This window comes from Xenopus laevis, chromosome 8S (assembly GCF_017654675.1).
Source record: "Xenopus laevis strain J_2021 chromosome 8S, Xenopus_laevis_v10.1, whole genome shotgun sequence".
Lineage (NCBI taxonomy): Eukaryota > Metazoa > Chordata > Amphibia > Anura > Pipidae > Xenopus > Xenopus laevis.
The window spans coordinates 40,178,820-40,193,704 of NC_054386.1; the positions used below are offsets into that span (position 1 = coordinate 40,178,820).

A 14,885-nucleotide genomic window follows, 5' to 3' on the forward strand; every position below is an offset into this window, starting at 1 on the left:
TGAATTAAATCTGGGCCCAGACAAAAACCCTGACATATATAGAATTCCAAAGCACCAATAAAGAGCATGTTCACCAAACATTATGTAGATAAAGCACATTCATTTACTTTCTCTGGCCATTTATGAAAGATGGAGTGCAGTTATTGGGTCCTGTTCTCTTCCACCGAGCACTGTGCCTCTAGTTTACGCAGCAACTGCAGTACATTATTTATAATGGAGGAAAAACAAATACAAGGATTTTTTTTAAAAATACCAAGAAAATAGAGTCTTTAACATGAAATGACACAAATGACAAAACATGTTCCCCCGTCAGTTTTTATTTCATTATGAATTAAAAAGAATATATTTAACAGCAGAAAAGCAGACCTAGTGCATGGATTTTTTGTTATTAACTGATGACCTTTTGTTGCGGAAGAGCTCCACTCTCCATACTGTATATATTGGCTGTTACAGTATGCTATTGCATGGGTAATAAAAGCTGGTGACAGCATATTTATACAGGGTGATCAACAGGCCCTGGATTGTTATCAGAAGAAAAAAAGGATTAAAAAAAATTAAAAAGCTTTACATTTAATATGAACTGTTATATTAAAATCTGGAAACTGCTGAACATTTGTTTACCAATAACACACTCTTATGAATGCTTGCCACTTATTATAGTGACACCACATGGGATGAGTGATATTATATCCGTGACTAAACTGGAAGGATCCAGCCAATTACTGATTAATAGAGAGGCAACTGTGAGCATTTCTCCATCTTCCATGGCAAATTGTTACCAATTGCTCCATATTCCATTGCCCTAAGTCATATATAAAGGATAGTTAAAGCATTAAAGCCCTGAGTAGCTCCATTCAGAAAGTGCTTTGGAAGTAAACAATTGCTCTTTTGGAAAATAAAATCATTTTGCCATTGAAAATGGAACGTTCCTTTTCAATAAGCCTGTTAATTTCTGGAGATTTAAATGTAAATACACTTTAAAAGAAAAATCTGATTTGCACCCGTATAATTGGCTGGTTTACAAAAAAATAAAAAAAACTTTTATCCAGGTTGTAGCAATGATTTCAATAAATAATATGTCTGTAACATGGTGCACTGGAGGATGTAGTCTCCATCCACACACCGTTTAAGACAGCAGGTCAGTGTAAGTGTTAATACTCAAATGCAGCCTAACATTAAGGGTGGCTTAGTGACTAGAGTGTGAACTAATAATATAGAATTGATTGTTGCATTCCAGTTTTGTTTTTTCTTTTTGTTTTTTGGTAATGCCTGTTGAAAAGATTTTTACACCCTCTGGTGGCAGAAAAAGTTGCAATCGGCCAGAAATTAGAAGGGATACAAGTAATTTAAAACATACTGAAACATCTCACTTTTGGACATTCAAACTGCTGTGCGAATCTACACCTAAAGAAAAGCTCATTTTACTGCGTCATGACCAAAACAACCTTCTGCTAATAGAAGGAATTGTTTATTTGACATATTCTGAGAAAAACTACTGCTAATAACTTATCTATAGTTTACTGCTCCAGTTTGCAAGTTGATGGTGATTTAGAAGTACATTAAATCCTGTGCTTAACAAACCTTTACATTGTTTCTCTTATTTCATTTTTCAAACAATGATTCCTCTCAAAATGGAATTAAACGATGCCTTTTAGAACTAGCAGTCTAAGGGCTCTTACTGACGAGTGGTTGAAGCTGCGCTCCACTGCGTTCTGTTTTACTGCGTTCTGTTTTTCTGCGTTCAGTCGCAGGGGAGCGCAGGAATAGACGCATTAGGTTTTTTTCAATGGGGCTGTCAGTGGTTTAGATAAGACGTAAGGAGATATTTGTGTTCAAGCTTGATTTATACAACCTTATATACAAATCCCTGTTGTTAAACGGTTGTTGATGGCTAAGAGTCCCTCTGCAAAATATATGGACACAGGTCAATACTGACGTTGGTTATGTAACTTTGGTAAAACTTATCCACAACCAAGGAAGAATGGACTTTTCTATGGATAAATATTAAGATTTTAGAAAACATGGTATTTGGTGCCATTTAAAATAAGTAGGAAATGTGATTAAGCAGTGTAACAATTAAACCCCTCCTGTGAAATCCTCTACTACTCAGCATTATTGCCTACTATCCCTAGAGAGCAATTTAACTAAAAACCTGCAAGTATATGCAATGTTTTTTTTTCTTTTTGCTAAGAATAGTTAATACGTGGTCCCTTTTGCATTCCTTACATAATTCTAAGAAAAAAAATATATATCAAGTTAAATTAAACAAAACATCCACGTCTGCAAGTTAAATGTCATTTTCTGTTTAGTAAAGGTGTCATTTGAAATGATGCAGCATTATAAGAGGGGCAGGTTATACGTCGGCTTTGCATTGGTGGGGATTTTCAATGGAAACGTGACTGCTTTTGCAATCAGAAAGGCCCGCAAGCTACTAGTGAGCAATGAATTGAAGGCCCTCCCAGAGTTAAAGACCAAAACCACTACCCCTTTTGTCTGTACAGTTATGATACAAGGCCTGAGGCTGCAATGCCAAAACCTGGGAAAGAGGAGCCACTTAATTTTTACAGCTTGTTCTGAGATTTACTTGCGATCGTCAATAGTTTTTATGAACTCAACGGCAGCCGTAAATTGCATCCACCAGTAGGACTCTTCACCGATGAGCCGATTTGAATAGAAGCTGCTGATATATTGCACCGTTGACAGTAGGTAGGTGGGATTAGCCTGGAAAAGTAGACATTTGAAAATTATTATATAAGTTGTGTTGGCGTAACGCAAAGATGTGTGTTTGACATGTCTCTTACCTTAATAAGGACAAAAACCAGCACAGGAACAAAATCATCTGCTCCTGGGACAGAGTACTCATTGGCCAGGCTTAAAAGGTTCATGATTGTTGAGCACATGCGCAATATGCATTGCACTTTGTCCCTGGGTGTCTTGTATGCACTGATGGTACGGATTTCAGTTTGAGCAGATGGCCAAGGAGCCTCCCTCAGATACACCTGGTATAAAAAACACAGGTATTACACAGTAAAAAAAAAAGTATAAACAGAACTATAATTCAGCATATCGGGTGTTTCCTTACTGCATTCAAATATAAAAAACTATTTTTAAAAACTTATACTCATCAAGAGCTTTGCATTATGCATAAAACACTGTAGCAAAGGGATATGCAACCTGTTTACCTCAGTCTATTGAATTCCTATAACCAATCCTCTTTTTTAGCAGGTACTGCTGTTATATGGTGGGACTTTTAATTGTTTACAGCTGAAACTCTATAGCGACCCAGTGCCCAACTGCAGTATATTCAGGGTTCTATTTAGGTCACATGCTTCCCTAGGCACAGACCTCAGCCCAACCCCTTTTATAGGCATTTTGCTAATGCACAGATGGCCCGTCTTATCTCCTCATGTGCAATTGCAGGAGAGGAAGGTACCCTCATCCCCACCACAGCTCTGCTGCGGAATATAGCATCAGGCGGAATATAGCAGGTGGGATATTTTCTTTTAAGCAATTTTTGTATTCATCATGTAGATGGGCCACTGCCACCTTTGGAATGGCCCCATGGGTGCCTATATGATAGGTATGGCCCTGAGTATATTACTGTAATATGTTAACCACAATATCCATAATAGATAATGCAATTACAGTCCAGAAAAAAAATTGTCAGCGGCAGCACACCCTGCTTGCCACAGCTTGTAGAGTAACATTATGAAGTGTGAAAAACTAGTGGCAGCTACTTCCATTTTATCTAAAGGGAACCACTGTGCCAATAAAACTTATCACAAAAAACCACAGACATGTACTCAAGCTAATGATATGGTGGGCAACAGGTGTACTGAGTGGAATGAAAGCCCTCTCTAGTGATTTCAGGTATTTTTGCAGTTCTCCCTAACAGAAATGCCTTAAAAATAATTTGAAAAAAAAAGTTACTAATATATTCTGCTTAATTTTTGATGTGAAGTTTCCTTCAAATATGTTAATAATGGACTTATACAGCCCTATTATAGTGTATATCTGGCTATAATGGATACCTCAGGTATCTGCAGTGCTCTGTGATTGGCAGTCACCACTTTGGACAACCTTTTGATGTGTTCGTGAAGGACCCTGCAGGGGGACAGAAGAGAAAATAGGGAAACATCCAGAAACTGAAATTCTCAAATTGAAAAGCCTTACTTTTCATAAGTACTGTTTTTTATTATATCTACACTGGCCATACAGGTTTCTTTCCTTCACAATGAGGTCTTGTTCTTCTTAGAATACTCATGCAAACTCATCTTTTCTATATGTTTTTTTATTTAAACTCACTGATCTCGCAAAATGTCTGCATCTTGATTGGGATTAAAGGCCAGCTTAAAGATGCGGTTCATAATGCTTCTCTCAATGGCAATCTGTGCATCTTGCAGCTGCTCCTCGCTGGCATTTTGCCAAATCACATCTTGTGCCATTGCCCCGTAAAGTGATTGCAAGAACTCTTCAACTTGCGCTGTTTTGTCATCAGCTGCGGTTAGCTTTTGAAAATCTAAGGAGAAAGCGAGAGAGAGACGATTTGGTTAAAGGACCTCTGTACATCTGGTATAGTGGCCTCTGCAAACGCTATAACCACAAAGAATGGGCTAGTTATCGGAAGCCCAAGCACAGAGCACAAATATTTATAGTCATAGTGCCCCACACATCATTATCTTGTTTCTTCAAACTCCCAAAATAGTGAACCCAGGACTAGGGGTCAGAATAAATATCTGTTCTGTTTAACTTGGATTAAATAGACCTATACAGTTGTGTTTAGAATAATATTTCTACATGGCAAATAATTTACTAGTAGGTGTAGTATAGCAAATAGAAAACCAACAGACCAAACAGTTATGGCATGCATGCTGCTGATTCTGTGTAATTGAATCATTAATTCAGACTTGTTCCAGATAATAGCACTGTTGCAAATAATAATAGCAGTGTTCAAAATAATAAAAATAGCTTGTTCCAAATAATAGCAGTGTAGAGTTCAATTAGTAACATCATTCATTCTGTGAAGAAACAGGTCTCAATTATAGCCCTTATTTAAGGATGGGAGGAAGCAAACGCTGTGAGTAAAATCGGTCGTTCAAGACATTGTTCAGAAGAACAGCATACTTTAATTAAAAAGTTGATTGGAGAATGGAAAACATATAAAGAAGTGCAGAAAATTATAGACAGCTCAGCTAAAATGATCTCAAATACCTTAAAATGACAACCAAAACCTGATAGACATGGAAGAAAACAGAAAACTTCCATTTGAATGTATAGAAGCATAGCCAAAATGGCAAAGACTCAGCCAATGATCAGCTCCCAGAAGATCACAAAAGGTGTAAAGTTACCTGTGATACTGTTACAATTAGAAGAAGCCAAGTTCGGCAAGAAGTCCCCTGAAAATAAGAGGTGCTGAAGAGCTTCCAGTTTGCCAAAGAACACATTGGGGGTCATTTATCAACACTGGGCACATTTGCCCGTGGGCAGTAATCCATGGCAACCAATCAGATTGCTGCATTCATTGTTCTACTTGCAGCTGGCTTTTAAAAGCTAATCGCTGATTGGTTGCTATAGGTAACTGCCCATGGGCAAATTTGCCCAGTGTTGATAAATAAGCCCCAATGACTGGCCTAAAGAAAAATGGTGCAAATTTTTTTTTGAAATGCTGAAAGCAAGATTGTTCTTTTTGGGTCCAGGGGCCGCAGACAGTTTGTCAGACAACCACCAAACACTGATTTAAAGCCACAGTACATAGTGAAGCCTGTGGCGGAAGTATTATCATATGGGGATGTTTTTCATGGTGTTGGGCCTATTTATCGGATAACCGGGATCATGGATCAGTTTCAATACATCAAAATACTTGAAGAGGTCATGTTGCATTATGCCGAAGAGGAAATGCCCTTGAAATGGGAGTGTCAACAAGACAATGACCCCAAACACACCAGTAAATGACGAACATCTTGGTTCCAGACCAACAAGATTGACATTATGGAGTGGCCAGCCCAACCCCCTCACCTTAATTCAATATAAAACTGGGGTGACATCAAAATGTTGTTTGAGGCAAAACCAAGAAATGCAGAAGAATTGTGGAATGTAAAAGGTGCCAGAAGTTGGTGGACTCCATTTAACATGGATGTGCAGCAGTTCTCAGAATCACATACAACTCAATTAGTTCAGTCGTTCAAAGGAAAGAAAAATCTTGAAACTTTTTTTTAATTTATACAGTGAATGCTTGAGTTTGAAAAGAATACAGACACTGCTATTATTTGGAAAACCCTAATTTTCCATTTTCTTCACTTTCTGTAAAGGAATAACACAAATGTGACATTTTTCTTCATGTTTTAATTTGGAATAGAATGTACCTTGTTCCCAATGCATTTGTATGTATGGAAATAAAAGCAATTATAAGGACAACTGTATATAGTGCCTAGCAAATGTATTCAAACCCAATTTTAATAAATAACAAATCTTACAGATATGTTCTCTGTCATATTTTTACTTTAAAAATGCTACACTACCCCCAAGTACCAGATGCCCTAAATGCAACCTAGAAGTGGGCACTTTCCTTCACGTCTTTTGGGAATGCCCAGTAATCGGGCAATTTTAGTCAGAGGTTTTGAGGTACATTAATAAGAAACTGGCCCTCCCCAACATCCAATGGTATGTTTACTCAGCGTTCTGGAAGACTTGGGTCTCTTGTCACACCAGCGGTTTTGTTACCTCCAGTTATTGTTATATGTAAAGAAACCATATATTGACATGGAAAGCCACATCTGCTCCAGCATTCAACCTCTGGAAAAAAAACTAATTAATGAAGTGTTCACAAACAAAAATTGGTCTACTTGTCTAGAGGATGCCCAGCTAAGTTCAATGCAATTTGGGACACTTGGTTGAATGCCCAGTCTGTATAAATAGATTTGACTCGCAAAAGCTTACGTAGCCTTACTTTTCTCTGTCCTATTCTTCTCTTCCTTCTCATCTAATCTCTTTTAATTTTTGTTGTAACTGTATAAATAAAAACTTTACACAGCAGCTTTTTTCTTTAACTAGAATAGTATTTCTGAAGTAAACACATGGCTTTTACCAGTGCATGCTAACAGTATATTATATGTTAATTATTTAAACCCCTTGTATTTTTTGGTGTTACTGTTTCTTTAAGGCCAGGTCTTTGACTGGGAAGCAGTAAAATTCTGCCACCATCATAATTAACTGAAGGTTATGGGATACCAATATCAAGAGCTCTGAATAATAACAGATTGCATGTGAAGTTGCTAAAAAAGTAGCCATTTTTCCCTAAAGAACCATGCAAAAGCATAACTGGAGTATCACAAAATCATAATAATATAATAGACCTGCCAGTGAAGATGTCATTTAACAATCAATAAGTCCATTGTTGAAACTTGCAAAGAAAACTGTACTTGCTGCCTTCACCTTGTATAAATTCATGTATTTCATTCTCTTTGCTCTCCAGTAGAAGCCGCACACAGACAGTGGTGAAGTAGCGTGTGGAGACCTCCTTATCTCGTAGCACTCTTTGCAGGAGGCGGTCAAGATGAGCCTGGGTGCTTTGTAGTCCCTGTCGGCATCTTGTTAGATATGCAATATACGAGGCCCTCTTCCTGCAAGGAAGTGTGTATAGAATTTATTAACACACTGTCTAGGTGAAGTTGTGGTTTGTTTGTTTGTTTTACTTTTAAGTTGTCTCATCTGGCAGAACAGGAGGCTGTAAAACTTTTACAATGAAAATTATCCATCCATCCAAGTTTTCTCAAATGTAAATCTTCATAAGAGAGTCTGGATTATGGCAGAAATTATTTGGGCATCTTTAATATGTGCACTACAACTCAGCTCCTGTATGAGCATTTCACAAGTGCTTCTCTTTATCTATTGCCAGCAAATACATTCTCTATGGTTAGAAACAGAATGCAGTCAGTTCAGAAAACCATTGCGCTGCTGCCTATAGTATTTGCACCTGCGAATTAAAGAAACATGGCAGCATTCACTCATCTGTAATTTGCAAAGAAGGATTTTTCATGGAAAAATTATAATTGTCATGCTTTTTAAAATAAATGAATGTAGCAGAAACATTTTAATCTTACCGGTAATCTTCTGCAAGTGATGACAAGATCTTGCTGCAGGAACGGCTGTCGAAACGGCTCACACAGCGCATAGTTTCCTGAATTTGTGCCATCAGGTTTTTGTCCTGCAGGTTTATGGCCTCTGCAAGTTGGACTTTAAGGAAGCACACAATCTCATTGTCTGCAGAATGGAAGAAGAGAGTCAGACTGAGAGAGAAATACTTCTATATTTTTTTTTTAAAGCTAGGTTTTATTCATTTTATTGTATATTTTATTTCAAGGTACAAGGGAGGGTTGAGTGCTACAGCTACCCAACTGAATACATTGCTAGGTGCCATGGACCTCCATCTATAGCTTGGTTTTATAATAACCATAGGTAAGTAATAGTATATAACAGGCCAATGGCATGAAAAAAAATCTTGCCCAGCACTCCAGATATTTGTCATGGCATACATTATATACTGCATGTCTAGTAGATTGTTGCATTGGATGATGTCTTTCCATCACACCATTAATCAGCCCAGATCAATAGATGACATAAAAGCCATGAGCCAGACTCAGCACAACAACTACTTATCATATGCTACATTCTCTCGAAGTCAGGGGTTCTCAATGTTTTTTTTAACCATGAGCGACATTCAAATTTAAAAAAGAGAAACACAAGCTTGAAAAAGTTTCTGGGTGCCAAATAAGGCTATGATGGCTATTGGTAGTCCCTATGTGGACCTGCAGCCTACAGAAATGTCTGATAGTACATCTAGTTTTTATGCAACTAAATCATGCCTCCAAGCCTGGAATTCAAAAATAAGCACCTGCTTCGAAGCATCTGGAAGCAACATCCAAGAAGTTGGTGAGCAACATGTTGCTCACGAGCCACTGGTTGTTGATAACTGCTCTATACTATCACATGGTTCTTATTCCCTTGCACAGAACTCAAATGGGCTGTATAGTGACCTAGACACACTCTTGAATCTGGGCTAAAATTTCCCTTTTAAAATCATCTTAAAGAGATAATTCACCTTCTGGGTCTGTGTGATCTGGCAAGCCATTCCGTGTTGAATGAGACAATACAGGGAATGCTACAGAATCAGCAGAGCACAGGGCCAGGCGTAATTTCTTCTTAGCATCCCTGCAATACCAAAATGCCATTACACAAAACGTGGAATCTGGAACTAAATCGTATGACAGTATCACAGCTTCTTAATAATTGTAGCATATTTACTTGCAGTCTATATTTAATTGCAGTCTATTGTGACATCCTGGGGGCTTGTCTGCCAATTTACTCCCATAATGCACAATGCATTTATGCTATTCCATTCCACTCTCTGCTACACACACTATGCAGCTTATTTTATTTATTATTTCACTTGCATTTCTCATTATTTTACAGCATTTCAATGCTTAGTTACACACAACTTCTAGGTCCCTGCTGATAACTGATGTACACTGAATTAAAAAAAAACTGGATATTTTGATAAAAATGAAAAAGGTTAGCTGGTTTGCATAAAAAAAAATATGAAAAATCAAACATGCCTATAGGAGAATGCAGACTCCTGAGGGTGGGCTACTTGGTTAGCAGAATCAAGTAGGTCATCTGAGGTCATGTTCTGCAAAGCTTCATCACGAGGAGACTCATGGAGGCTTTCTCCATCTCCAACAGGATCTGTAGGTACAAGTAAGGAATAAGATATGTACTAGATTGAGTTAAAATAATTTGCTTACATGTCCCTACATGGTTGAAAATTCCTGCCCCCCCCCTGTATTTCTTCCGAATCACCTCAATAATATAATGCAAAACTATGCATAGGGAAAAAAAAGATATGGACATTATTTGAAAATTTAAATCAGTATCCCTGGCTACTATAAAATTGTTGCTCTGTTATTTATTTTAAATGCCTAGACTAAAGGATTATTACTGTTCCAAAATGAGCTAAAGAAAGTACGTTATATTGAAGATCAACCATGAACAAGATCTTCACATTGAGACACTATTGCTTTATTTATGGCATATGCATTTAATTTACATTATTACTTTCATGGTTATGTGTCCAGGAGATAATACCTGCTCCTTCATAGGGCATGGTAGAACCTTCGTTGGGGATTGTTCTTTTGATAGCATTTCTGTACTTAGCCAGGATGTCTTCTGCTGCTTGGGAATGTGGTCCTAACTGAGAGGTAGAGTCAACTGTAAGAAAAATAGTAGTGGTCAGTATAAAACAGTGTAATTAGAAGATATGCTTCATATTTTGAACTATGTGCAACATGAACTCACAGAGATCCCATTCCTTAGAAAAGTAACTGGACACATAAAAATGTCATACTGAAATGTCCCTATATAAATCAATAGGAATGTTTCAGAATTGCTAAGAGTAAAAACAATCTTGGAGTGTCCATACCCAGCCAAGGACTACATAATCCTTCAGAACCCAACATAGCTATAAAACCGGGAGTGGAGAGGTCCTCACACTGTGCAGAATTCCTTTTATTAGCCTTTATCTTCTTGCACTATGCTGCATGTACAACTGCAGTTTTACGCTCTGTAAATCTTAAAAACCTAATAAAAAAGATAATTTAAAGTCTTATATTTTATATACAAAACTTGCAGTACTAGCCTAAAGGTTCCTGTAACTATCAACCTGAGAAAGGGATATATTGCATGAAGAAATCTGATAATGATACCATAGTCTGTAGTATACTACATTAAGAACTTGGTTAATTAAAGGGGCTAGTAACTTTGAGTTAACTTTTTTTTTTTTTTTTTTTAAAGGTAAGTTTTATTGTTTTAAACACGTAAAACAAGACATAACAGCACATCTCGTATGCATTACATGAAATCAGACATGAATTACCAGTCGATAGAGTATTGTAACAGTAAGAACCCTGTATTGGGGTCAATTGGACACTCTTAGAAGTATTTTTTATGAATTATTTTTGAGCCACCATTTGCTCCAAACTAAATTGTGAAGTTGCTTAATTGTCTTATGTAGGGGTACACCTAGGTTACCCTAATTCAGGGATCGGATCGATATTAACTTTTTTAATATGATTTAGAGAGTGATATTCTGAGACAGTATGCAATTGTTTTTTAATTTTCTATTATTTTTGGGTTTGAGTTATTTAGCTTTTTATTTAGAAGCTCTCAAGTGTGCTGAAATTTCAGCAATCTGGTAGCTAGGGTCCAAATTACCCAAGCAACCATTCACTGATTTGAATAAGAGACTGCAATATGAATAGGAGAGGCCTGAATAGAAAGAGGAGTAATAAAAAGCAGCAATTGCAATACATTTATAACTTTACAACGCATTTGCCTTTTAGCGACCACCATTTGAAAGCTGAAAAGAGTCAGAAGAAGATGGCAAATTGAAAATCTATACAAAATAAATGATGACTAATTGAAAAATTGCTTAGAATTCTATACCATACATTCTATAACATACTAAATGTTAACATAAGTGTAAACCACCCATTTAATGGAGTATGTGAAAAAGCCTATCTCAGAACATACCATAAGTATTTACTTGTTACTACTAACTCTTCTCAAACATTCTCTAAGGGCTGTGTTGAGCTATCTAACAAAAGGAAGCTTTTTGAAGAAGAAGTACAATGCCAAATCCCTTCCCCCCCACAGAATAAAATAGGATTTATTCACATCCTAAACTCAGACACATTTAACCTTAACATTCAAAACCAATATTGAATATTGCAAAATTAACTTATTAGAATGTATTTTGAGCTTGCTAAAGACTTATGGAGCAAGCATACAATAATGTGGAACCATTTTGGTTAGTACCCTCATAAGTTCCTGTGCCAAAGTAGGCAGAGATATTTAAAGCAATTGGATTTGTATCCCCAGCTGTAAGCACTCTGTATCACACTGCAAGTTTTTTACACATTTAACTACCTGCTACGTAAAACCTGTCTTGTACAAAGTCTTCCCTCTCTTTCTCCTGTTTTTCCTTCTTCCTAAATGGGATAGGCGCTGTAAAGATAAAATAAATAAAGTAATGAATATACCCATGCTGTATTCCCTGTGCCTACATCAAGCTTGTGTAATATGATGGTTTACCTTTGGGCATTGCAGACACAAAACGCTTCTTCCACCAAGGCTTATTTCTATCTGATCGCTCATCGTCACTGTCTTTTTTTTCATCTGGCTGTAAAAAGAAGAAAATCATTTGTTTTGGTACATCACAGAGGATATTCCCATTTCATCCCATGTAATATTCAGAGCTCCAGCAAAGCAGTACTTGATATTTCATACAAAAAATAGAAAGCAAATGAGTACTGTAGAGGCAGATATTTGGAAATGCTGAAATGCATAATCTCAGATGAAAAATCTGCCAGAATTCGGATTGACGGGCGGTTTAGATTCAAGGCAATGGCAGGTGCCACAGAAAGTTTAAGTCTTTCTCTGTCTGCAGAGAAAACGCCTGGCATGCAATTAACCTTTAACATTTGTTACAAATGCAGATGTAATGAAAACTGTAACGAGCTGCTTATTACCTTTACAGCCCAATACAGCTAGTCTTAGCCAATAATACCAAACCCAAACAGACATAGTGGGCTCTTAAAAACATTGTTCTTGTTTAGGGTCCAACTAAAAACAAGAACAGAAAAGCCTGCAGGCTTACCTCTCCCCTGGAAGAGTCCTTGCTGGGAGAGAAGGATGAAGATTGAGGGGGATTAATTAGTGCATTCACTGCAATTCCTGTTAGCAGCTCACGATCTTCATTTATTCCCCGCCTCACCCAGCCAGGGTCACTTATTGGCCTCCGTATGGAAGAAGCGATGTCAGAGCTGCGGCTGCGCACCAGTCTTTCAGGACATGAGTGCCTCTGCCTGTATGCTTCAGAGTCCGTGTGAATAAAGACATGCGAGCAAAACATAGGAAGTCGAGCTTCATTTCCCCCACTTGCCCCTTCCAATACAGGTGGATCAGGAGGTGGGTGTGAGGGTCTTGCATAGTGTACTTTAGGCCGAACCACTTGAATATGAAAAATAAACTATTAGTAACATACTAATACTTACAAGGCTTAAATGTGGATAACAATACAATTTGTCAAAAGGGTAGTGAATATAGTGACAATATATCAGTACTCCACTTATATAGTTGAATAAATCTGAAACTGGTAAAAGTTCATACTAGATGATACATACAAATTGTCTCCTTGCTAGTAATGCACAACAGAGGATCCCCAGTTTAGATAAAAAGTAATTAGATGGTTGCTGGTCCCCTTCAGTGTCTAGCTTGAAAAAAGGCTCTGTGTAGCCTGAAACGTCGCTTATCCAGGTCCTGCCAGTGTTCCAATAAAGGCATTTTTATCTATAGAAAAAATTTGTGGTGCTGTACTTCAATCAATCCCTTCAGTGTCTAAAACCACTGGGGGTGCCAACTACAGTATTAGTGAATATAAACACATACGGATACGTCGGCCTGTGCTCCTGTTAGCAGAAAACTGCAACGGCCTGGGGGTACTTCTGGGTGAGCACCACAAAGTTATCTTTTGCCACTTTTCTTTTGTTGCATGCACAATAGATTCAAAATACTGGTGTGTTTAGCTTAAAGGTCAGCTCTCCACTCTACTGTGCATGCACATCTGGTGAAAAGACAGAAGAGGCAAAATAGCCTTGTGGTGCTGGCTAAAACGTACCTTGGGTCGGTGCAGTCTTCTGCTAACACCTGCTGCACCAGTCCTGGGTGTTAGGCAAGTGATTATTATTACTGGGGGTGAAGGCTGCCCAACACCAACCCCCCCCCCAAACTATTTAACCTTTTCTTCTCCTTTAAGCAATAGTTCTAATATATCATTAGGGTGATGGAAAAAAAGAATGGTGGTGATGATAGAAATTAGAGAATATATTTGAACAAACAGCTTAATCTGTAAAGGTGAATTAATAACTACATAGCACTTGGATTGGTTTTAGTATCTTATGTGAAGGTGATACTGATTTATCAAGCATTTTCAACCTTAAATAAAGCTCAATGGTTTTAATTCAATCAGTCTCCAATATGTCCTTCAGTATGCCTCTTGTAGTGCTATAAAATAGCTAGCTATAACAATAGCAGAAATAGCTTCACAAGTAACCTGGAATATTTTACTTAGACTTTAAAGGGAGACAGGCTTTTTAAAAAATTACCTTCACTAGATGCTGGAGCTAGTGGGTCAAACATGGCCAACAATGATTCACTCTGGGTTGGAGGTGTAGTTATATGGTGAGGTCCTGTGAATACATGTGTAAATAATGTTTTGTTGAGTTCAGATGAAGATCCACATGGGAGATGAGTACAATTATAAACCAAACAGCTAGACTTTCTCATTAGAACCTTTAAAAGTAAGTATAAACAAGTTAATGAATTGCCACTAGGTTATTTACCGTGAACAGACTCTTCTGCTTCAGGACTTGTAACAGAATCCTTTCCTCCAAAGTCAGAGCTGCACTCAGAGCGCAGGTCCTCTGTCTTGTTAGGGATGTCCTCTGAGGTTGCACTGATACCTGAAAGAGCAACACCTGAATCAAACACAATTTGCTGGATTTAGTCAATGTAGTAATGAAAAGGTAGGTTTGGTAAATGGAAAAGTTACCTGATACCACACTGAGTCCTGGGGTGCTGGGCCGGGAGCTGACCTCTCTAACTTCAGTATCATCCGATGTACTTCCCAAACCTGAACAGCTCTCTAGTTCATGCAGCCTCTCCTCTTGCTTTAGATCTGGTGCTTCTAAAGCAAAGCACCTCAGCGTTAAACACAGCTCTGGCATGTTCAAACATGTAATTAAATATAAATCATTTGGTCTGGCTAAATTTTA

The 14,885-nt window shown here is 37.7% G+C and overlaps 1 protein-coding gene across 12 annotated transcripts in view; it reads right to left on the minus strand.

The window, feature by feature from the left end:
- Positions 1 to 301: 301 nt before the first annotated feature.
- The window catches only part of gapvd1.S (GTPase activating protein and VPS9 domains 1 S homeolog), a 42,909-nt gene continuing 28,325 nt past the window's right edge, over positions 302 to 14,885 (minus strand). For 8 of the 12 annotated variants that reach the window (XM_041574024.1, XM_041574023.1, XM_041574025.1 and 5 more), the window contains exons 13-27: positions 14,663 to 14,797; positions 14,454 to 14,573; positions 14,217 to 14,300; positions 12,710 to 13,062; positions 12,145 to 12,232; positions 11,980 to 12,057; positions 10,141 to 10,263; positions 9,612 to 9,741; positions 9,098 to 9,207; positions 8,100 to 8,259; positions 7,432 to 7,619; positions 4,306 to 4,519; positions 4,032 to 4,104; positions 2,802 to 2,999; positions 302 to 2,721 (exon numbers count right to left, since the gene is read on the minus strand). In XM_041574024.1, the coding sequence (XP_041429958.1) occupies positions 2,581 to 2,721; positions 2,802 to 2,999; positions 4,032 to 4,104; positions 4,306 to 4,519; positions 7,432 to 7,619; positions 8,100 to 8,259; positions 9,098 to 9,207; positions 9,612 to 9,741; positions 10,141 to 10,263; positions 11,980 to 12,057; positions 12,145 to 12,232; positions 12,710 to 13,062; positions 14,217 to 14,300; positions 14,454 to 14,573; positions 14,663 to 14,797 (2,195 nt within the window). In that variant the 3' untranslated portion in view covers positions 302 to 2,580. 12 annotated transcript variants of the gene reach the window in all.